We start from the raw sequence: 23,910 nt of genomic DNA on the forward strand, positions 1-23,910 counted from the left end.
AGGTTCTCACAGTGACTGCCTGGCTGTTCCCCCCCAGGTCACACCGCACACACGATCCGCCCCTTGCTGCCCACCCTTCACTTCCCGACACAGCGCTGCGACCTACAGACATGGCACCGTCCTCTCTGCTCGCTTCTCCCACGCCTTCCTGCTTTGCTCCATGCACCTTGGCTTGCAAGGGGGGGGACCCAGCTCAACCTGGGCCAGCTGCTTCCCAGCCCCACCCGCAGGCTGCCTTCCTGGGGGTCACCCCCACAGCCCCTCTCTTTCCCTCTGCTCTCCAACCCTTCCTGCAGAGACCATGGGCTGCACAGCTTCGCCTCTGCGGAAAACCTGCTGCGCAGCACGCTTGAGCAAGAGGTGGCTGAAGCAGCAACCGGGATGGTGGGACAGGGACTGCCCAGCCCAGAGTAAAAGGATGCTTATAAATATGTGCCTGTGAGCGCGCCAGCCTCTGCCTCCCCCTCCATGGCCGGGTCCGAGAGCCCCAGCCCGGGTCCACCGGCAAGTCCACGTCAGACAGGATAGAGCATCTTCCTGGCACCTCAAATCTTCGTCTCGGGGCCGTTGGGAGTCAGGGCTGGGAAAGAGTCTCGGATCCTCGCCAGCTCCATGGCGCAGAGGTGGCCAAAGACCTTGTTGTACCACTCAGGAGACCGGCCCCTGGAGAAGGGAACAGGCAGGAGGAGGGTGAGATGGCAGAAGAGCCCCGGCAAGCACCAAGGAGCAGCATGTCACTTCTTGCTCGGGGCCAGGGACTCAGTGTAGCTCCAGCTATGATGGACTACGAGATGCTGAATGAGCACTACATGACAGAAAAGCCAACATGCCTCCTCCACTCTCCACTGCAGACATGCAACAAAATGGGGGAATATCTGTGACCTGACCGGGCTTGCACCAGCCCAGAGTGACAACCAGCCTGCCCTTATACCACCCAACCCAGCACGGCTCGCCACAGCAAGGAGAGCACGAAGGCCATGCTTCAGAGCCACGGGGGACCCTGTGTTTTCTGCAGAAGCTCTAAGGGACTTGCTGCTGTGCTCAGAGGAACCGCTAGTACTGCAAGACCAAGCTGGCGGCTCCTTTCCCAGTAACCATCTGACAGCTAAAACCTGGTCCCAGACCAGCACCCCCCTCCCTCCGGGCAGGCAGGCACCATACTGCATGAGCTGCAACCCTGCCCGCGCTGCCAGGCCAGGCAAGCTCCTGCACCCCACCGCTACCTGCTGCTCCATCGACCTCCCCGGCAGCTGATGCTGATGCAGCAGCACCAAGGGCTCCCCTCACCTGAGGTCAGCTCTGCAGATGTGGGTCACTTTGGAGCGGCCCATGGCGCTGGGCTCGATGAGGTACTGGGACGTCAGCACGATGGCTTTGACACCTCCCTCCACCGGCAGCTTGTCGTGCTCCACCGAGATGGAGATGAGCAGGCAGGCTCCTCGCGGCAGGTCCGTGCACCAGCGCCTGCGGGACAGAGCAGCCCCGCTCAGCTCCCGTCCCTGCGTGCCCACTCGGGGGCAGCCCCTGCCCAGACCTCGGGGTCTGCAGCAGGAGCGGGGAGCCCATACAGCCTAGGGAGGAGCAGCCAGGCAGACGGGATCCACTAAAACAAGACCAAACCCTCCCACTCGAGTCTTTCCCTGCCCTCACCGGAGCACCACGCAGTCCCTGCGCGGGTGGGGTGCCATGCTGTCCGTGATGTAGTGGTAGACCTCCATGTTCTTGTCCAGGGCCTCCACTACTTTGCTCTGCAGCAGGTCCTCGTCCCAGAGGTGACGCTCCCGAAGCACCCGGTGCAGCACCATGGCAGGAGGAGCCTCGACATCCGTGGAGACCTTCCACAAGCGCAGAGGGTGCCCGTCCCCAACCTGACAGGCCGAGGTAAGGGTCAGGCAGGCTGTCCTGCTGGACCCCCACAGTGCTAACTCCCCCTCCCTGAGTGGCTCTACCAGTGGCTCCCACTGCCATGGAGCAGCACCATCACAGCTGCTGGCTAGAGAGGAGATGGCGGGGGGCACCGGCAGCCAGCTCCTCCACTAACAACATGGTGGGCTCTCTGCCAGGACTGCTGGGCACAAAGCACCCTCAGCCCCAGAGCTGTCCATCTCTCAGCCCCCCACTCTGGCCAGGGAAGGGGTTGCTGATCTTTCCTAGCATAAGAGAACAAGCACCAAAGGGTTGCTAGCAGGTCAGCAGGTGCCTGTAGGACCTGTGGCTCCCAGCAGTTATCCCATACACATTTCCCCGTGTGACACCAAGTCCCCCTCCACACAGTGGCATTTACCTTTTTGCAGGAGAGCTCCGTGTTCAAGGGTCCTGGCGTGCTCAGCCACCCCTTGAATTTCTCCGATGACTCTTTGAGCAGGTTCTGGACACTCTGCTCGAAGTAGGAGTGTAAATCCTTGTTTTCCCCCTGACACAGTAAGTCAGTCAGGGGATGGGGATACGCATCTGCTGCCATATAGGAGCTGCTCAGCTGCAGCAAGATGTCGTGGGAGACCTACAAGCCAAAAGCATACAGATCTTCAGAAAGCCAGAGGGATCCTACATGGACTTTGTGAGTCATCCTGGGCAGCTAGAAAACAGTAATTCCTCATCTCACCAAGGAGGGGGGAGAATGGACACAGCCTCCCTGGACATATGTCCTGCAGCTTGTGACATGTGATGCAGCTGGGATTCGCTCCTGGGGCTGACTGACCAGTGGCAGCTGCCCCGTTGAAGGACAGGGTGCCCTTCTCTCACCCCACACTGATTCTGCAGGACCAGCACCCCGCCAGCAAGGTCGCATCTCCCGCTGGCAGCACCCTGGGAAGGCAACACGGGGCTGGACACACTGCAGCCACCCACCTGGAAGAGCTTCTTGCAGTCGGTGATCATGTGGGAGAGCCCCTGTGTCGCAGCCATGTTCTCATTGAGGTCCTTCTGGTCAGGCTTCCCCATGGTGCCCCTCTTATGTATCACCCTGCAGGGTAGCAGGCATTGCTGGGACCAGGTGGGCATCCCACCTCTAGCCCCCCATTGCTCTGCTTTGTGTTGCAGAGTGGGGGGACCCCCACATTGCACAGCAGAGCAACAGGGGGGGCCGTGTAAGAGCACATGCATTCCCACTATGCCTTGCCCCCGTTCAGTGGCCTCCTCCCAGGATGGACAGGGAAGGGGCGATGGGGAGACAGGGGCTGCAGGAAGGCTGGGGAGGCCAGAGCTAGTCCGCCCCTTACCTCGGCGAGGTGCTTTCCTTCTTGGACACATTGAGGTGGAAGATGGAGGGGGCCAGGCACACGGCCAGGTTCCCAGCGGTCATCTGGTTCTCCTCCGCGGAGGCGATGTCACTCAGGAAGTAGAGCAGGGTCTGCAGCACCTCCCGGTTCTCATCCGGCATGAGGATAACAGCCGCCTGCACCGCCTGCAGCCGCTGCTCCTTCGACACGACTGCGGGCACAGGGCGAAGCTGGTGGTCAGTGGGTCCATCCCCCGTCTCCATCACCTCTGTCCAAATGAATGGAGAGATACCTCCTCCCTGGGAGACCCTGACTTTTGTCCCCAACCCAGGGGTGAGCGGCCCCAGTCCAGGACTTACACTGGTAGATCTGCAGGAAGGTGTCCGTCAGCTTGCTGGTGAAGATGGGCTCTGGCAGGTCACGGAAATACTGCTTCAGCAGGTCAGCCACATCATACGCTGACTGCCCGTCGTAGTTGACGTTGTCAGGGCTGGTTTCGTTCATGTGCCGGAGCGCCTGAATCCGGGACTTCACCCCCGACTTTCTGAAAATGCCAACCTGCAAGGGAAGAGCGGGTCAGTGCTCGAGCGCAGAGCGGGCACCGACCTGGCAGGTCTCTGGGAGCACTCTCACAGGACAGGCAAGGAAGCCACTTCCCAAAAGCCCTCACTCCCCTGCAACCCAGAGGAAAACCCTGAGTGAGGGACGGCCAAGGAGACACAGGTGGGTATGGAGCTCCTACAGAGCCCTCCTGCTTCACCACAGCCAAGCGCCACGACAAGTGAACAAAAACCCCTGCAAGCTCGGGCTTTTTTTCCCCAAATCACAGTGCTGCTGCACAGCAGCAGGTTCGGAGCTGCCCCAAAGCCACGGCCAGCGGTCGCAGCATCACCTGGTCCAGACACTGGCTGCGGATGTAGCGCATTGCCTGCTGGATGCTCTGGGGCAGGGGCTGCCCCGTCCGCTTCACATTGATGATGGGAGGCACCCCGAAGACCATCTTGTCCCTGTAGTCGGGGACTTTACTCCGCTTCATGAACTTGGGCACAGTCCTGTGGGGTGAGACAGACAGATGTCAGTGCAGCGGACGGCTCCCTCAACACCACCTCGCAGAGGGGAGCAGGACACCAGGTAACACACATGCACACACTTCTGCCATGTTTTAAATATAAGCAAGGCAGCTTTCGAGCAGGAACTGCAGCACCTTTTATTAAGCCAAAATTCTTTAATACCTGGCTACAAAAGGAAACCACTGCTCTCTTCCTTTGCTGCAGTATTTTTAATGCTCCACAAATGCCTGCAGCCCTCCTGGACACAGATGATGCTGGGGGAGCCCAGGCGTCAGCCCCCAGCTCACGCTTGCAAGGATGCCCACAGCCACGCAGAGCAAAACCAGCTTTTGTTTCAGCTTTTTCCCCTCCCTCTCCACCATCTTCATCCCCGGCTGCAGGACATGAGCTGGGAGGCAGTGCCTGGCACAGCACAGAGCTGCAGCCTACGCCCACCACGGGAGCACCATCCCAGATCCCCCTTCCCACCAGCTCACCACGTCCAGGCTTGCTTGTGGGGCACAGAGTACTTCTCCATGATGGCCGTGAGACGGAGCAGGGAGCACTTCTGGAGCAGGTTGAGTTGGGCAGAGGACTGGCGGTTGATCTCCAGGGAGGCAGAGTTCAGGCTGGGCCGGTGCGAGTTCTGGAAACTGTGCCAACGCAGCTTTCTGCGGGGAAAGGCTGGCGGTGAGAGCTGGCAATGCCAGGGAATGGCCTTTCCCTGCTCCATGGCACCCACTGCTTTGGGGGAAGGTGCAGGCACAGAAGCAACTGGGGTGAGCCTAGCAATCCCAACACCAGCCCCAGTGCCATGAGTGCTGCTTCCTTGCCCTGGGTGCTCACAAACCCACTGCAAGACGGTGCCAGGGAGAGTACGAGAGATGCTTTCTCTTGCCTGAAAGGACTGGTCCCCCACCAGGTTCCCCTGAAACAACCAGCATCATCTCCACTTGCACTTCAGGCTCACTGCACGCCTGCCCCACCACCCAAGGGCTGTGCTGGGCTACAGCCCTGCCAGGAGACCTGGGGAGAGCTCAGATGCTCAGGGTGTCACATGCCTGCAGGACCACCAGGCAGAGCAATGCCACGGCAAAGGGGACATCTCCAACACCCGCTTTCTCAAGAACAAAAGGCACCCCAATGAGGTAGTGCTCTCTTGGGAGCCTGCTAAAACCCTGCCCAAGTCCATGCTGCTCCGGGAAGGCTCCTGCCCAGCTGCTCTGGTGCATCCCCAAGCCCAGAAGGGACATTCCCAGCTAACAAAAACCCCACTCCTCTTTACCCCTCCATGCCTGCCTGCAGGCACATCACCCTCCAGCATCAGCCTAGCAGGAGCTAGAAAAATCACAGAATTCAGCAGCAGCCAGAGTTTTCTTAAGGAAAGCACAAGGGAGCACTAGCACACTGGAAGCAAGTGCCTCCTTCATTTAGACCTGTTATTAGTAAATGAAAAACCATTTAATTACGGGTCCGTGCAGGCAGAGAGGTTGCAGCCTGTACACAAGCAGCAGGGCTGGCAGTGGTGGCTTGCAGCCGCCAGAGCGCACCACCGACCTGTGCTGCACCCCACCGCACCACACCACGGTGCTGGTCCATCAGCATCTCCCTTCCTCCACCCCGCTTCTGCCACAAGGGACAGGGCGATCATCAACCCAGGGCTCGCAGGGCACCGGCCAGCACCCCCCCAGCAATGCCTCCGGCGCTGCTCCCCCTGAGCCATGGGCTGTGGAAGCTGTGGAAGCACCCATGGGATGGGGGAACGGGTTTGTGGTGGTCCCCTGGCCGGCAGCACGCTGGCAGCTCCAGGACAGAGCCCTTCCCAGGCACGATGGAGGCGAGGACGACGCAGCCCCAGCTTACCTGCAGGGCCTGGTGAGCGATGCTCCCACCCCCGAGTCCCGGCGCTCCCGCATCTCGGTCTCTTCGGCCTCATTGAGGGAGTTGCCCGTGCTGTCAAAGTCGCTAGCAGAGGTGCCGACATCCGACATGGACCGCTCTTCAAAGTGCAGGTTGGAGGGTTCCCCTCCCGAGTCCGACTCCTCCTCCTCCTCCTCTTCTTCCTCGCCCCCCTCCTCCCCAGCCAGGTCAGGGGAGATGGCTTTATACCAGAGCTCCACCTTCTGCTGCAGCCCCCACATGTGCTGCAGTATGTCGTCGAGGTTCTCGTAGGTCACCTCCCCGTCCTTGCAGAAATCCTCGCTGCTGCCGAACTCCGGCACGTTGTCATACACACTGACCCGGCTGCCCAGGGAGCTGCAGGAGCCCCGCCGGGGGCGGCAGGCAAAGCCCCGCGGGGAGGACGAGCCCTCCACGCTGCTGCTGCTGCCACCCCCGCCGCCTCCCACCAGCCCGACGGGCACGTTCCCCGATTTCCAGTGGGTCAGGGAGCTGCTGCCCAAGGGACACAAGCTCTCGATGGAGAGGGATTTGGGGAAGGTGCCCGGCTTGTGGTCCCGGGGGATGTAGACCAAGCAGTCCCCCTGGCGTGCCTGCCGGTGCTGGCATTCTCCAGCAGCCCAGTCGCTGCCGGCTGTGACGGCCGTTTCATAGTCCTCCAGGTAGACTCCGCTGCGTTTTGGGTTAGAGCTCACCTTGCTCCCACCTGAGCCTAGCAGGCGGTTAGTCCTGTACGATACCGAGAAGAAGTGTTTTTTGCCATGGAAAGAGGCGGATATCCCTCTTTTAGAGGGGTTGCCCTTGGTGGCTGCAAGGTCCCTGTTACTCTTCAGGGAGCCCCATCCTGGTGTGGCTGCGATGCTGCCGTGTGGGGTCACCTTCTCGTCTGGGCTGGCTTTCTCTTTGTCCTTCCTTCGGAGGGACTCGATCCTCTTCAGGAAGCTGCGAGACCGTCGCTTCTTCGGCTTCTCCTTGGAGCCCTCGCCGCGGCTCGAGGGCTGCTCTGGCAAGGAGCGCTCACTCAAGCTGCGGCTGGAGGCGGCGATGGTGGCGGTGGCAGCACAGATGGGGGACGGGGGATCAGGCGGCGCGGCCCCGATGCCCAGCGTGCCGCCCGTGCTGCCCGTGCTGTGCAGGGACGCGGCCTCTGGGTTGGTGCTGAGGTCCGTGAGGACGCTTTCATGGCTGGACGCCAGCCGCATGGTGGAGCTCAGGACCTCAGAGCCCTGGGAGAGGACGTCGACCGACCCCACCCGGGACCACCTCTTGCTGTCCCTCTGAAAAGCCCACCGGTTGCTGATGGCACACAGGTCTTCCTCCTCGGAGTCTTCATTCTGTGGGTGGTTGAAAACAGGGGACGATCAGTTGGTTGGAGCCACGGAGGGTCGGCGTGGCCCCTCACCCCGCTCCCCCAGGACAACCACCCCAGAGGAGGGCACAGCCACCAGCATGGCCGCAAGCAGGGAAGAAAGCGGCGTGCACACCCCCTTAAACCAGCTCTGATCCCCTTCAGCAGCAGAGGGCTCCAGGAGCCACCAGGCATCACTTAGCCATGCCTGAGGGCCATACTGCACCGGGGAAGGGAAGGTGCTGCTTCCAGGCTATCTCTGGATAGCTCACAGGCAGTCAGGACAATCCTGCGGAGCTTCCCCGCAAACCCCCGGCCACACACGGCAGCGCAGCGAGGGATGTAGGGCGGCATCCCTCCCCAAGCCAAAATAAGGGCAGTCAGAACAAGCGGAGATACACGCAGTAATGATTTCCATATGCTAAACACCAAGCTGGTGTGCATTTTAAATGTATTATTCATTAATGGAAATATAAAAGTTTCTGTTATTAACATGCCAATATTAATTGTTTGTGCCACACAGGCTGGTTCCACCCGTCCCTCTGGGGTCAGGCTTCCTCACGGAGACGTGCTGCCGGGGGGTCTCAGAGCTGGGCTCAGCAGAGACCCCAAGGGTGATGCAGCAGGTTGCAGGCACACAGCCCTGCGCAGACCACCATGGCTGTGCCAGCATGGGCGTAACAACTCCTGCATTTTGACTGCTGCTGCCAGAGCCTCGGAGAGGTGCAGGGGCTCAGGGCAAACACAGGCGCCCGCTAATTCAGCCGGGCACCTCTGGGGCCGTGTCTGTCCTGGGAGATGGTGAAACAAACAGACAGCAGTGCTGGGTGCTGCTGCGTGCCCTGGGGCAGTTCTGGAGCAGGCCAGTGTTATTACTGAACACAGAGCTGCTGCTGCCCCAGCAGGACACACACATTCCCCCGCGCCCCTCAGCCCCTCGCCTGCCCTTGAACGCCCAGGACGTACCTGTTTACGCTGAAAGTGAACTTCCAGCTTCATGGAGGCACATGCGTTCAGGGTCATCAGCCTCCTGCAAGAAAATAAGAGAGGCTTTACCCCAGTCCTGGCCCCTGCTGAGGCGGCAGTGCTTGCTTTTTCTTTTTTTTTTTTTTCCCCATTTCTGTCTCAGAGCCCTTGTTGTGCGCCATCACCTGTCACCCAGCAGCTGTGGCTCCAGGGATCAGAGGGACACGCGGAGCTCGGCACAGCTCCAATCCTGCTCCCAGGGGAGTGCAGCCCCCCAAGCTGCACCCCTGCCCGCAGAGCTCTGCGGGCACCCCGCACCTCTGCCCCCTGCCCAGGCACCCAGTCACACGAACCTTCAGCATCGCAGCAAAGGCGTGATGCCCTCGGTCGTGCACCAGCGAGGATTTTGCAAGCGTAGCCATCGGAGCGGCACTCCGCTCCCTCTGCGCAGGCACCGGGACGTCCCAGCCGTGCCTAAATGCCTGCAGCCACCCCAGCACCCCACGTTTGCTCTCCCGCGACCGCAGCATCAAAGGATGCTGGGGCCATGTGGCTGCCAGCCACCTCTCAGGCGGCGTTTGCCGGGCATCCCGGCTCCCTCCGTCTGCTGAGGGTTTGCCTTGGCCGTGAGCTGGCCCTACCAATGGCTGTGGGGGGCAGCTGTGCCCCCCACCCTGCTGCCTGCAGGGGAGCATCCCGGCCCCAAGGGCTGCCAGGGGCGTTTCTGCTATGTCCGAGGGCAAATGCCAGGGCTTGGGGAGAGCTGTTCCCTCGAGCACGGCTGCCAGGGACCCTTGGGGCAGGGCTGGCCCCCAGCCGAGACCTTCACCTTTCTCTGGGCTACAGCTTCAAGCCCTGGGGTTTTTTTCTTTACACAAGTGAATGAATCTCCAGTTAATTCACTTTAATTAGCACCTTCATGAACGCTACTACAAGCACTTTTGTTCCAGCGTGCAAGTACCATGTCTGCACAGCCAAAAAACAAACCTCAGGGACATATCACCAAAAATTTGACTAATGGCCCTCTTGCAAACCCACTGAAATCCCCCGACTGAGACTGTGGTCCTGCAGCAGGATTAAATGCGTGAAGTGTGGCAGAGGGAGCAAGATGGGAGCACATGTGTGCTAGGAGGGAAGAGAACACATCCAGGGGATTCATTTTCTTGGAAGAGCTGCATTTTCTAGTGTCCTTCTAGACCTTTAAATTAGGCAGATGCTGCATGGGGCCACCTCAGGGACCCCAGAGACAGCTTGGGGGGCCGGGAACATTCCTGCCCTGCATGGCCCACCCAGCCACACTGGGCAGGGATGACCTGCTCTGGGTTATTAGAGTATAACAATATCAGAAGCTCCTGCAACCAGCCAGGCAATGACAAAAGGACCCAAAAGCTCAGACAGGGCAGGAGGGTCAGAGACCTCTCGTCACCTCCCACCTCACTGCTACTACTGGGAGGGAAAACCAGGAGATCACCGGGCACCTGGGAAGCGGCACAGGGGATCCCCTCCTGCCCGGCACAGCAGCCTCTCTGTTGGGAAAACAAGTGAGTAACAGAACCTTTTCCATCCCTTCTCTGCTCTGTTCGGCAGCAGCGTGCGTGGGAGGGACGGCAAGAGGCAAGCGCTCGTTCCTCGGCGCGGAGTCAGCGCGGGGGCACAGGCGCGAGGATGTGGCCCGACAGCCAAGGCAGGGCTGAGTCACCCGCAGCGCCAGGCGACACGCAGCCCGTCCGGACAGACAGACTGTCCGGAGGGACAGATGCTGGGGTGGGGGAGGTCCCTCCTTTTGGGTGTTAGCTCTTGCTCACACCAGCAGCACTGGGAGAGTTCTTCTCCCCGAAACACAGGCTGTCTCCCCTGCAGCAACACACCCAGCAGCACCTCCCGGAGCTATTTTCAGCCCTGCTGCTGCAAGGAGTAGCGTGTCCTGGTGGAAAATGTACGGCAGGGCCGCGTTGCCAGGCAGCGGGATGACTAACGTCACACGAAGCCAGCGAGCACTTGTGAACGCAGAGATCCTTGGTCAGAGCAGCCGACGGAGCAGTTGTTCCAGGGAAGAGGGGGGACCCACCAGCGCAGACTTCACCTGCGCAAAGCAAATCACGGTGCAAACCGACAGCACCCAAACCCCTGCCGTGAGCACCCGCAGCTTCTAATGACCCGCGCAAAGCGCTAATTCACAGCGTGCAACTTCCACAGAGCCCCTCACACTGCACCATGCTGCTCAGCAAATCCCTCGCTGCGTGTTTTCTCTCTTTCGCAGGCAGCATGTGCCTCACGACCGAGTGAAACTCTGTCCGTGGACGCAATTTCGTCCACGGGGACTTTGACCTGGATCTGCCTTACACCAACAACCAAGCAAGACCCCTTCACTCTGATGCAAAGACATGGTTTCCAAACTCTGTTTTGTTCTCAGAGATGTTATGAAGCATCCTTGCAAAATAAAGCAACATAAAACGCACCCTGGGCAGACACAGCTCCCTCCCCTGGGGACCACAGCTGGCGAGCAGCCACGCAGGGCAGCCGGCGGTGGAAGGGGAGAGCCTGGGCTGCGGGGACAGCAGAACCGGGTCTCTCTTTGCACCTCTGCTCAGTTTGACAGTTCAGCTCTGACTAATCCATTTCTAATCGAGCTCTACAGGCCAGAGGTACACAAGCGTGAAATTAAAATGCAGCCCGAAAGTCACACAAAGAGGAGAATTATTCCAGGGAAATGCTTCTGTTCTCCAGGAGCTCTGGATTTTCAAAGCAAAACCAGTGTTTCCCTGGCACCACCCAACAGCCAGCAACGCTTTCCGACTCAAAAGACTAATGCATCCCAAACCCCTCACTGCAGAGGGAGCAACAGCGCCCGAGTGGGCTCTGAGCCACAGCCGAGGTGCAAGGCAGGGACCCCCGCAGCACCCACCACCCCATCGGCCCCAAGACCACAGGCAGCTGCCCTGAGCCCTCACTCGGGGCACGTCCTCACGCTGGCTCTGCTGCCTGCAGCCACGGAGGGCTGCAAGGGAGCGTTACCTGCACAGGGATTTGAGGGAGTCCTGGTCCAGGAAGCTGTGGTCCTTCTTCACAGCGCTGATGTCGAGAGGGAACAACGAGTCTGGGGAGGAAAGCGAGAGGAAAATCAGCGGTGGTTTCTGAGCCAGCCGCTCTATCAGGCGCAAGGGCCAGTGGTGAGCGTGGGAGGAGGGAGATGCTGCGAGGAGCAAGAGGAGGAGAGATGTCGAGGATGGAGAGGTGGGGAAGTGGGAGAGCAGCAGAGGGGAAAGGCGTGGGAGGCTTCTAGGCCATGAGTACAAGTCGGAAGAAGCCGGGATGGCTAGGGCATCGCATTGCCACCGGGAGCTGCCGCCCGTGACAGCCATGGCTGCGGGAGGGGAACCTACGGAGAGGGACGGTCCTGCCGAGCTGGCTGGGAGGCAGCCCTCTGCAGGCAGGACTTGACCCAGGCGCCTGGCAGCGGTTCTTCCCGAGGCACCACTTTTTGCCCACAGCTCCAGGAGGCAGCCAGCAAAGGGCAAGAGCAAGACACAGAGCGGGCTGGCATGGAGGGTCAGGGGATGCCCTGATGCCATGGCAGTGAGCACAAGCCAAGTGCAGAGGTGGGAGGGATGAGTCGAGCAGAGGAGAAGGGTGGAAACAAGCCCCACTGGGCTGGGAGTGGGAGGGCTTGCAGCAGCCCAGATGCTGGGAGGGGATCAGTGTCGTGCAGCAGATACCCCTCGCTTCACCTCCTCCTCAGACAGCTTCCCCCTTGCAGGACAAACAATCCAGTCACTGCACCGGGGACCTTGGTGTGCCCAGGATAGTTAAAGCCCATGGGAAAGGCTCCTGCTAGGCTGGGGTGTTGGGCTGGCTTTAGCACTCGGTGATGTGAGCTGATTCAGAAATAAACACCAGCCCTTCGTGGTGCTTTCACACACCCACGCAGGTACCCTGCACAGCTCTGCTCCCAGCTGAGCACATCTGGAGCCCAGGCTGCCGTCTGCACGCACTTCAGGGGGATAGGGACCCCTCGGCACCTCGTGGTGGTTTTTGGAGAGCGGCCACCTCCCTGCCACTGCCCAAGAGACATCTTGGTGCCCCGTGAGGCAATACATTACACACGCATTGATCACTCATCAATGACTCCCTTCTCCCACGGATCTCCCAGGGCCAAGAAAGCCTCTCAGGTCCCCAAGGGAGAGCTAGGAGCTGCTAAGAGGTCGCCCACAGGCAAGAAAACTGTACCAGTATGGTGGTACAGTAGATCTAGCATCTCGTTCAATCCTCTCCATGCCTCAAAGGCCATGGGTCAGGTCTCCGCAGGCAGATACGCTCATGGTGTCAGGGCAGTAGCTGGAGGAACACTCCGAGGCGGTATACACCCAAGGTCTTTGGGCAGTGCTCTTTCCAGGTAAGTTAGGTGAGGGTGGTGAGGTGCCCAAGGGCCTCCATCCAGTTCCCTGCTCATCTCTGTGCCCTTGAAAACAGCTCTGCTGGGATCAGGTATGTAGGACCTGGACCATTAACCACAAGTGTCTAAGCCCAGCTGTTAATGAAGCTATCGAGTGCAATTACCAAGGGGACACTGAGCCCTGCCAGCTGGGGAGAAAAACAGAATGAAACGCTCAGAGGATGTGGAAAGTTTTGCTCAGAGAGGCTGGAAAAAGGGTCAGTTTATTCATAGACTCCAGCACCCAGCACCCGCTCCTCACCGCCCCGGGGCTGTAAGACTACTGGGGGCCAACACCTGGGGCTGGGTCTCCCCTGCAGGAATCCGGCCAGTCCTTGCACGTGGCCGTGCAAGGAGCCTGCCCCCTAAAATAGAAACCAGAGGCAAACAGGCAGCCTGTAAAGCCATCACCCGGGGGGCAAGAGCGTGGCTCCCGCGCACGTGTTGCCGGGGGCAGTGGAAGTGCCCAGCCGAACAATAGCCATCGCCGCAGCCTGCCGGAGACCCGGCTTCCCGCTATTGTCCCAGCCAGCCGGGGCCGGCTGCAGCCACCGCTCTTCGGCACTGGCCCCCCCGGCAGGGACCAGCGGTCCTGCCACGGGTTTGAAGTAAACACAGCTGAGCTGGAGGTGAGACCCACCACCAGAGCCACCCTGCAAACCGCCCGTGGGTGCACGGCAGAGGAGGTGGGAGCGGGTCCATTGGGGGGGTCTGCCCATCCCCAATGGCCCGGGAGCCATGCGGCACAAGGACCCGGTCTGCTCCGGGCACGGCTTGCTGCATGCTCAGAAAGCGCAGACCTTGCTGCCAAATAGCGTATTGGGGCAGGGCAGGAGCTGCAGGACGTGTCAGCAGGGAGGGAGGGAGGGAGGAATTGCTCACTCTACGCGTTACCTACTTTGGCTGCCTCTGCACTCCCACCCACTGCAAACACTCACTGAGCTCCTAAAGAGCCGATGGCTCTCCAAAGCCTGCCTGCCCTTGGCCTGAGCAGCCGCCCCGGGGACTCCTCACAGCCCTGCCTGAAGGGGAAAAGTTCAGGAATGCAGAAAAGTTAACAGCATGGCTGGGTCTCTGGCCACGGCCAAGTCTGAGGGCTTAAAGTTTTAACACATGATCATGTAATTAGTAAACAATCCTCTCCGTCCTCTTCCCGGAGCTTTGTGAGCTCTCCCTGTAGCCCCCCTTGGTATTTGGTTGAGATACAGGATACAAGACCACATACAGAGCAGGGACTGGGATCAGCGGGAGGAGGCAGCTCTCACCTTCGTAAAGCTGGGCATACTGAGGGAATCCCGCCGCTCGCAGCCAGTCACAAGCTTTCTTGGCTTCGATTTCTGAAAGAAAGCAAAGAACCAGCCTGAGCATCCCACCCGGCAGCAGCGATGCTCCCCGCAGCGGCAGCCCACTCCCTGCCAGCTCCCACAGCACCCGAGCCCGTGTTTCAAGTGCGCAAAGCGGAGGAAAAGACCAGCTGCAGGAAGGGAGCCAGGGAGCCCAGGGGTGTGCTGGTGGGCAGCGATGCCCATGCACAGAGGGGGCTCTTTGCCCAAGGGAGCAGAAACTGCTCGGCTTTAGGCTCTCCACTAGCACAAGGCAAAGAGGAGGAGATAACACAGGAGTGATAAGGCCACGAGGCGCAATCTTAACCTCCTGATGAACCATTTCATTTCTGAACCCACCAAACCAAATACAGTACTTTGCCAGCCAAGAGAGGAAGATCTTTATTTTTAATAATTAGTTCAGAGCTCATCAAAGCTTACACACGGTCACTTGTGCAAACATCCTCCAGAAAAGCCTGCCAAAGAAACCTTTCCTCCTCCTTCCTCCTTCCCACCACCCCGGATCACCACACCTCTTCTTTCAAGCTGGCGTTCATTCTGGCAGGCACCAAAACCCTGATGGTTTTCTACACCCCCCTGCCTGGCCGGTTCCCATCCCTCACACGTGGTTCAGCTATCGCCTGGATGAGCCCATCCAACAACCAGCACTATTTTCTGGGAAATTTCTCAAATCTACAGAACTTGAGGAAAAACAGCCCAAAGCTCACACAGCCAAAGCAAGCTGCTGCCCAGTGTCAGCAGTCCATCGGTCTGCTGAGATTTATACTGCCAAGGGTGACAAACATTTGACCTCAAGTGTAGAAAATGCAATGGCAATTTCAGGGTCTCGCCCGTCCCTCTGGAAGGCACCACCCAGCTCAGACTGGACTGACACCGAATCCACCCAGAGCAGATTGCAGTGAAACACTCCAATTTCATCACCATCCATCAACAGCCTCAGCCGAGAACTCTGGCTGCATTTCCAATTACAAAGCTACAGCAGGGGGGAAAAAAAAAAAAAAGCTCAAAACAAGCAGTTCAGTTAGGGACGGGCCCAAGCCAAAACCCTGGACCCAAATACTTCAGAAGTTTTGGGAAGAAGTTTTGGAATTAGCATCTGCATCTGGGTCCAAACTCTCGGGCTGACCCCTCCTGCCCTCGACAGAGCTCAAACCCAGTAACCCCAGCAGAGACCTCAGCCCTGGAGCTCAACTGGGTCAGCCCGGTCCCTGCAGAGACTGCATTCCTCCCGTGCGCCCCGGCACCTCCGCAGGGGAAGGTGCCCCACGGCTGCGACTGTCCAGCAGGGAGGGGACCAAGACTCATGGTCCATGTGAGCGGTACTTGGTCGTGACAGCTCCGGAGAGCAGATCCCTCCCGCATCGGCAGGGCAGGCAGGGTCCAAGGATGGGCATCTCCCACAGCCCCCTGGCCAATGGACCTGCCAGACCCCCCTCCTGCTCTGCTCCTCCATCGCTGGCCATGGGGCCATGACAGCCAGAGGCCGCGGTTCAGGGTGCCCCCAGCCAAGAACAGAAACACCAACCTCCCAACCCGCTATCGCCCCACAACGTCCGGACCCCCCACCGCCCCCAGGGAGGGATGGCTCCAGCATCTCCCCCCAGAGAGGACACCGGAGGGAAGGGCAGCCAGGAGCAGAGCCGCGTGCCGAGCTTACCCTTGACGGCGGAGGGGCTGAACTGGTAGAAGAGCATGGCCGGGGTGCCGATCGGCACCGCTCCGCCAGCCGGGGAACGCGCAGGAGCCGGGGGACACCCAGCGTGGCTGTGGCCACCCCGCCGGGCTGGGGAGCAGCTGGGGGCCAGGGCTGCAGCCTGCAGCAGGATGCTCCCGCGCAGGACTGAGCTTGGCCGCCCATCGCCCCGGTGGAAACGAGGAGTCAGAGCACGACATTTCCTTCCTCTTCGCAGCCTCCTCCCGGCACAGGGGCTGGTGGGGAGGCAGGGGGACAGGGCAACCGTACCTCTTCTCGCCCCGTTTTGGAGCCAGGTCCCAGGCATCGCCTGCTGCGGTGAGTCCTGCAACCCTGCCCGGAGCCCCACGCAGCGGGGAGCAAGCCCACCAAGGGCAGGGGGGCTCTGCCCACCCCAGGCGTCAAAGCGCTGGCACGGAAAAGGTTTCCAAGTGTTCGTGTCCCAGACAGAGCCGGCAGCCAGCTTCCTCCCTTCCCACAGACATGCTTTCCCAGGGAAGCGCAGGAAAGGACGGGCAGGCGAACGCTCCTGCCGAACACACGAGCGGGTGGTGAACTGCCCGCGGGGGCACGGCTGCGGTGACAGCACCAGGGCCACGGCCGGACGGTGTGCATGGGGTCACCCATCGCAACACGTGCCACCAGCCCTCCCCACCACCTCCCCAGGAGCTTCACTGCCAGGGTAAGGTGACGGGGGTCCCAAAGCCCGTACCGGAGAGCCGGCAGCACAAGTGCCTGCCTGCAGCTTCTGCTGGAAATCCAGTCCAAGCCCCTGGGGATGCTGCCTGGAGACCCACCGCTGCCTCGAGCCGAGCAGAACAGCCACGAGCAGCAGCAATGGAGACAGGTTTCCAATAGGGCTGCATCTCCAGACATGCAGATTCTGTGACATCTAATAAAGGCTCGTCACACACTACACCCACCCCTCAGCAGGGCCAGGAAGAGGGTCTCGTTGCCTCCTCTGCTCAGCAAATGATTTTCACAAGCTTGTAGCAACTTAATATCTTTGCAATCTGTAGTTTAAATGTGGCGGAAATGATCCCATTCGAATTGTATTGCGGGAGGAGCAGGCAGGCAGACACCGGCAGACAGGCACATAAACACGCACAGAACCTGCGCTTCCCTAAGAAACAAGAGGATAAATCTCACAAAGCTGTCTTCCCACCACATGCCAAACCCAACCTTGGAGGAGCCCAAACACACCCGGCACATGGGCACCCGCTGCCGCAGAGCCGGAGTCACGCGTGCCAGCCACACACCGGGGTGCTCAGCTCCCCACCGAGGAACGAGCAGCAGATGAAGATGAGACACAAAAGACGGCATCGCTTCCCCCTGGGGTCTGCGGCAGGGGAAGAGGGGCTGGCGGGTTCCTGGTATTTTCAGCTGGGTTTCCTAAGAAGACTTGCGCAAGCCTTCTCCATCTGCATGTCTGCATCACCGCAGCCGTCGGCACCACCACCAACCTGCCGGCCACCTTCACCCACATCTGACAGAGGAGCGAAGACGCGCACACACACAAAGCTGCTAACCAGGTTCACGAATGCAGACAGGGAAGGTAGATGAGCGGCCCCGTCACGTCTCCTGCTTCAGAGGAAGCTCTCCACTTGAGATGAACCCTCAGTAAGCACATAGACAGCCCCATGCGGGGAAACCAGCACCAACACACTCGCTGGAAAATGCTCCCAGTGGTGCACAGCCCTTACGAGCCACCAGAGAATCCCCTCCAGTCAAAGCCTCTGCCCTTCTCCGGCAGCTGCTGAGGCTGGAGGGCTTTTCCCAAGGAAAAGGCATCCACAGCCACTCTCCCCATCTCTTGTACCCAACAAAGGGCACACGCTGTGGCCCAAGTGCCACCGTGGTCCATCAGAAACACCCCGAGCGGGTCCGGTGGGGGCAGCTCCACCAGCTCGGCTGCTGCAAAGTGATGCAGGGATGGAGGGCTCTGCGGGTGGGCGTCCCCCCACACAGACTGGGAACCCAGACCCCCCCAGCACACCAGGGCAAGGGGTGGAAAGCAAAAATGAAGAGAAGAGGCTCTCATTTTGCTAGTGAAAGTGGAAGAAAAGGATGAAAACCAACATGAAAATGGAAAAAGGAACAAAATTCCCCCAGTCATCTTCCTGCACAGTCACTGCACCATGGCACTTCCCTGGATGTAACCCACCAGCAAGCGAGCACTGAGATCTGTGCCAGGTCTACGGTGGCTCTGACAGGAACGGCTCCTGGTCATGGGATATTTGGAGCCTGACATCTCTCCCTCGAGTGCTTTTGGGGCTACAGCTACCCCACCCCTGACCTGGAAGAGGCACGGATGGGGAAAAGCCCGGGAGATGCAATAAAAGCTCTAAAACAAGCGAGCTGGAACACCGGAGGCAAACGTAATTACAGGCAGGAAAGCCACTTCCCAGAACCCCGGCTCTGCACTTTCGCTTTAAAAATCAAAAATAAAAAACGAGAAGTCACACCCCAGGATCCCAGCTTCTCACAGCAAGTTTCCAAATTCCTCATAAAAAGTCCCACACAGCCAATTAGTGTGTGAAGAGAAAACCACATCATAAAATTGCCCATACGTTACCTAATGGAAAGCCATGAAACCAGCTGCCCGGCAGATGCGGGTGGGAGCCCAGAGCCTCCGGCTGTCACACTCCAGCACTAGCAGGGGCAACACTCTTTTTTCTTTCCTTTTTGGTGTGTTTTCTTTCCATCCTGCCTTAAAATAAACTGTTGCCTACAACAGTGACTATGCAGAAGTGGAGCCCAGCTTCCCTTCCCAGTCTGCAAACAGAAGTACTTGCCTACTTTTTAAAGAAATGACAGAAAATCCTGACACATCTCCCAAACCAGGGGTATGTGCCTTCACTGCTTGAAAAAGCAAGGAGCTGAAACAACAGTTTCCCATGGGAAATACGTATCCTACTGCTGCTGAAGGTGCTGGGGCCAGGGCATTGCCAGTGAAAGAAGACTTAACTCTGCCTGCAATGCCCAGTGCTGTGCTCACAGGAATCAGTGTCACCTCTCTGAACAGGGCATCACTCAAACACATCCGAGGGCCAAATCCAGACCCCTCCATGCTGACTGAAGGCACTTCTCCCCTTTCAGCGTGCTTAGACGAGGTGCCCGAAGTAAGCCCCCACGCTGCCTCCCACACTCTGCCGGGGCTGCACTCACAGCTCATGGCAGGGCTCATTGCCCACGCCGACCTGGGCTTTCAGAGCAGGAGAGGCATGCTGAGTTTTACGCAGCCATGGGCATCCCCTGTCCATGCGTGGTTTGGCACTCAGCACCGATAAATACCAGTTATCTGCTTCCAGCCCGGCCAGTTCCCAGCACCATCCAGCAAACCGCAGAGATTTCAAAGCCGCCAGCATGGACAGGGCACACAGATAGGAATGAGAAACACGGCTGGACGCTCTCCCAGATGCAGCGGGTTTCCATAATTAACCTTCATGCAGTAAATAGGTCTCACAAGTTTTGGGAACTGCTCCTCGCTACGTCACCAATGAGGAATTGTTCAAATGCCTCCAACACCTCCAGCCTCAAAATGCCCTGTCTGCTCCCAAGGGCATCGCTCCCCGGGGGATGGCACCGTGCAGGGGGGTGATGGCATGGCAGGGGCACCGGTGGGTACCAGAGCCCACCACCATCCTGTTCATGTCCCAGACAGCCGCTGCATGGTCTAACATGAACATGGGGAAAATCGGAGGGTAAAAACTATCCTAGAGGTAGTACAGAAGTTGCCGTCCGGTGTCTGTGTGGGTGTCGGTACCGGAGCACCAGCTGGTACAACCTGGGCAAGAAGCTCTCTGGCCACCTCCCTGCCCCATGGCAAGGAGATGGCAGCCGCTGGGTTTCTGGATCCCCCGTGTACCACCCTCAAACGTCACCCCAAGCTCCTCTGCTCCCAGCTGCCCTCCAGCCGCCGGCTGGGTGGCGTCCCTTCCTTCCCCATCGCCCCTGGGCAGTACCCGGCTTCGGCAGATGCTCACAGCCACCCTGCCCAGCGCCCTGTGCCCTGGCTGGCAGCAAGGCTGGAAACCGCAGCTGGGCAGCAGCTCCTCAGTTAGGGCAGCGGAGAGGAAGGAAGGGCCCTGGGACGCCGGACAAACCACTACTCTATTGTCAAAGCAAAGTTTCCAGGTAACAAAACAGGCTCCACTCCGCGGATGCCCCCCAGCCCTGGGCAGAGGTGGCTCCGTGCGGGGTTTGCCCGGAGCCTGCCCCAGGCAGCACTGCAGCAGCCACCCCCGGAGCGCTCCCCCCACCTTATCTCTGCCCCGCTCACATCTCGGCTCAGCTCCAGGGTTGCATGTAACCACTGTTATCAACTGGATGTGACAGCTTTGGTTTCCTCTCCTGCAAACGAGCCTAACCGTAGTCTCATGTCTGTTTTATTCTGTTCTAAAGAAAGTTAAAACATAGCCCTTTGAACCCAAAGCAAACCTTGTGCTCTGCAGTGCAGAAATGCGACTGTAAGACCACAGCCATGAGGAAGTCCAGGGCAATGCTAGAGCTTGGCTCTGCACCATGCCCAGCCAAAAAACCAGCTTCTCCCCTTGCAGGCTGGCACCCGAGACAAGAGCTGCATCCAAGCTGCACAGGGAACACCACCACTTCCACAAACATTACGTTGAGCAATTTAAATTTAAAGGTTTGCAGCCTTTGCTGTGTGTAAAAAGATTGCAAGATAGCACTGACGTAGCCACATCAGCCCCAAACGAATAAGGCTTCATCATACCTTTGCAAAATGCAAACACTTTTGTTACCTTTTTACTTTAGAAAGGGGAGAAAACTTCTCCGCTCCTTTCAGTATTCACTCCTCTGGGACAACAAAGCCTAACAGCCACCTCCAGAGAAGCCAATGTTCATCTTCTGCAGCAGCGAAGGGTCTCTTCCTCTCTTGGGGTGCTGTTTTAGACCCAACAAGGCAGGGACAAACGACCAACATCCATGCTCAGGAGGCATGGGGTACACCAGCTGCTGGAGGGAAGAAACCAGCTGGGCTGGACACGCCGTCCGCTGGACGTGGCTGCAGGACGCAGTGGGGTGGCAGAGACGGACCGAGCCAGGGCTCCCCCAGCTTTCCTTTGCAAGGCAGCACTGCTCCCTGCCCCTCGCTCGTGGGCAGGAGGAAGGAGGACGCGGCCAGTCCCCTGGAGCTGGTGGCTGCTCCTCTCCGTGGTTTTAGGTGACACGCAGCATGGCAGACTGGACAAAGACAGATCTGTGTGCAAGCCAGGTGAGGCATTCACTACAGGGGTGGCCCACAGGACATCCTAGATGCCTGCTCCCCACAGGCATTTCTGCTCCTCAGAGTCTTGCAGCACCTTTGGCCACCTCAGGACACCTCCTCCTGGCCCTCGGCTTCAGACTGTTCCTGGGAGCACAAGTGCTGCGGTAGCTCAGGGGTTAAACGACCTGCATTTGAGTGCTGCAGCTGCAGAGCAGATGTCTGGTGGGAACAAGGGGATGGAAAGGGCACCGATAGGAACAGAAACAAAGGGCCAGGAAGGTGAAGACCCTGATCCGTCCTCCTTGCCTCCTCCACCTGCATTTTTGCAGCTGCTCTGACCCCACAGGAACAACAGACAGGGCAGGAACCCGTCCCCTCCTGCACCCCGGGGAGCGCAGCAGCAAGCCCCCCCTTGCGCAGGAGGAGGGAGCCCAGCAGGAACCTCAGTTTCCACGTCTGAAGGCGGCAATGGCAAAGCAAGCTCAGGGGAGAGAGAGCCTCCGGCTCCAGCCCGCCCTGTGCACCACCCCAAGAAGGTCCATCAGCGCCAGCACGGCCGACGGCTCACCTCTGCCCGGATCTAGACTTGGCTTGAAAGCTTTCCGTCTTCTCTTGGGCACCCACTACGTTACTCCCTTCCTGGGTTTCAGGCTGTTAGTCACTCTGCTGAGCTGCCTGTATCTATACAAGTGCACATCCGTGTGCAGGGGACAGGGAGAAGCTTCCCAGCGAAAATAAGAATTAGAAAGAAGGTGCTTGCATGGCTGAAGCACCCAGAGGGAACGAGTGATGCTGGTAAGAGTGACCGCACTGCAGCAGCAGGGTCTGTCTGCAGGTCACTACCCTTTACCAAGCAAAGAGCACCAAGACACCCCAGTACAACCCCAAATAGCTGAAAGGAAAAGAGGGCACCCAACTGTGGAATGAAAAGGTAGAGCTTTGCAGGTCCACCTGTGTTCCCCCTTCCACACATTCATGCTCCAACAGCCCTGTGCCTGCAGCCAGCAAGCAACCACTCACAGGGAAAGGGCAGCTTGCCCCATCCAAACGCAATTACTATGTACACAAAGAGCACTGGATATATGTTGGCATACGTATACGCATTTCTACTGTTCAGGTGGCTTGTGGTGGCTGAGTGCTCTCATTTCTGCTATTGGAAACCCAGAAGAGAAGCAAGACGAAAACAGCTGCTCAGATGCTGAAGAAAATTAATATGTCTTCCCATCCTGTATCCCACCCTTTCTAAAACTGCACTGTTGTTTTCCTGTTGATCATCCCGTGGATCTCACATGCACTTTGTTTGGACTAACTGACGCTGTCCCTCCAAGGGCAGCCAGCGGTGCCAGAGCTCCCCACCTGACCGCTTTGGTAGTGCCGGGGCACAGCATCCATCAGCCGCCGTAGGTACTGGCCAAAACTGCACCTCCCTGATAAGGAGGAATCGCATCATGCATTTCTTTAGGTGGACAACAACAAGAGTCCATTTTTCAGCTGCTTGGAAGAGCGTTAGACCCAGCACTGACAAAATGACGCACCCATAGCCTACCCTCGCCTCCAGCACGCTCTGAGGTCGAAGTCCAGAGAGCTGCATCCCGCTGCTGCTTTCTCCACAGCACTTATACCGCATGCAGTGCGAGACCCAACACAAGCCATCACCGAAGGCCAAGGAAGGTCAAGGCAAAGGAAAACAACAGTAGTTTTGCTAAAAAGCCAGAATCGGCAGCAGCTCCCACCTTTGCAGAGTGCTCTCAGCTCCCTAACGCAGCATCTGCAGCTGATGCACATTCACATCTCCAGTCAATGCCACCTGCTGCAGTTTCTCTCCTGCACTACTTGCTTAGGAGAGATCCTCAGCTCCTACTTTTAAACCCAGGCATTAAAAAATAATTACTTGCTTAACACGTGAGGGAATTCCCTCCTACTTCTATGTATTTATTTAGAATAAACACTAGTGTGTGTTACCAGAGGAATCCCATGGAGCAGCATTCCCTCGTGGTCTTTCCGCAGCTTTGTCGTACAGAATTACAAACCCATCCAGTTCCCAGCTGAGGAATGCACAGGCTCCTATGGCCTTTGGTGGGAGTTCTGCAAGCCCCTGGGGATGGTGAGGCCAGAGCCAGAGGTGTCACACCGGTCCAGTGGCCACCCAAGCAATGGCCAGGCATTGCCACAGCCCCAGTACAGAAACGCATCCTCGCAGGAAGAAATGGGCACTAATTTCTCAGCAGAGGCACAAAGGGTTGCTTTAGGGTTTTCTTCCCTTTTTAAAGGCTGCAATACAAAAATTAGCCAGAATCAAGTATCTCTCCAGCTCTGTGCAATAATCTGCCTCCTTTTTCTGCCTCACCAATCCCCTACTGCAGACTCCAAAGCCTGAGTCCGAAGCCATCCCCGCTCCTGCCGCAGTGTGCCCTTGACCAGCAGCCCGCTGGCTTTTGCTGTGGCCAGACTCCATCTACCAAGCGGTCCCCACATCTGCTGCTGTGGCTGGTCCACGGGGATCTGCACAAGCAAAGGCACTCAGCACTTCTGCACAGATGCCTGCACACGCTAATCGCTAAACTTCTGAAAATCCCGTCCCACATCAGAAAGATCTCTGCAAAATTCAGGTTTTTAACACCACAAAGTCCTGCACGTGCAGATGACCACAATACCATCCCTCAGCCTGCAAACAGCACGCTTGAGGTTCAGTTACAGAATGGCCCTGCCGGTCTGCACTGCAGTCTCCTCCC

The 23,910-nt window shown here is 58.5% G+C and overlaps 1 protein-coding gene across 9 annotated transcripts in view; it reads right to left on the reverse strand.

Moving 5' to 3' along the window:
- Positions 1 to 174: 174 nt before the first annotated feature.
- The window catches only part of STARD8 (StAR related lipid transfer domain containing 8), a 78,936-nt gene continuing 55,200 nt past the window's right edge, over positions 175 to 23,910 (reverse strand). For 8 of the 9 annotated variants that reach the window (XM_069811628.1, XM_069811627.1, XM_069811631.1 and 5 more), the window contains 13 exons: positions 14,178 to 14,249; positions 11,496 to 11,577; positions 8,481 to 8,544; positions 6,131 to 7,500; positions 4,765 to 4,938; positions 4,111 to 4,270; positions 3,578 to 3,776; positions 3,219 to 3,429; positions 2,848 to 2,962; positions 2,285 to 2,500; positions 1,651 to 1,868; positions 1,288 to 1,464; positions 175 to 663 (listed from right to left, as the gene is read on the reverse strand). In XM_069811628.1, coding sequence (XP_069667729.1) covers positions 546 to 663; positions 1,288 to 1,464; positions 1,651 to 1,868; positions 2,285 to 2,500; positions 2,848 to 2,962; positions 3,219 to 3,429; positions 3,578 to 3,776; positions 4,111 to 4,270; positions 4,765 to 4,938; positions 6,131 to 7,500; positions 8,481 to 8,544; positions 11,496 to 11,577; positions 14,178 to 14,249 — 3,176 coding nt within the window. In that variant the 3' untranslated portion in view covers positions 175 to 545. Of the gene's footprint in view, positions 664 to 1,287; positions 1,465 to 1,650; positions 1,869 to 2,284; positions 2,501 to 2,847; positions 2,963 to 3,218; positions 3,430 to 3,577; positions 3,777 to 4,110; positions 4,271 to 4,764; positions 4,939 to 6,130; positions 7,501 to 8,480; positions 8,545 to 11,495; positions 11,578 to 14,177; positions 14,250 to 15,912; positions 16,060 to 23,910 lie in introns of those variants that run through there. The other variant, XM_069811629.1, reaches the window with a different exon arrangement.

Source organism: Haliaeetus albicilla, chromosome 23, assembly GCF_947461875.1.
Source record: "Haliaeetus albicilla chromosome 23, bHalAlb1.1, whole genome shotgun sequence".
NCBI lineage: Eukaryota > Metazoa > Chordata > Aves > Accipitriformes > Accipitridae > Haliaeetus > Haliaeetus albicilla.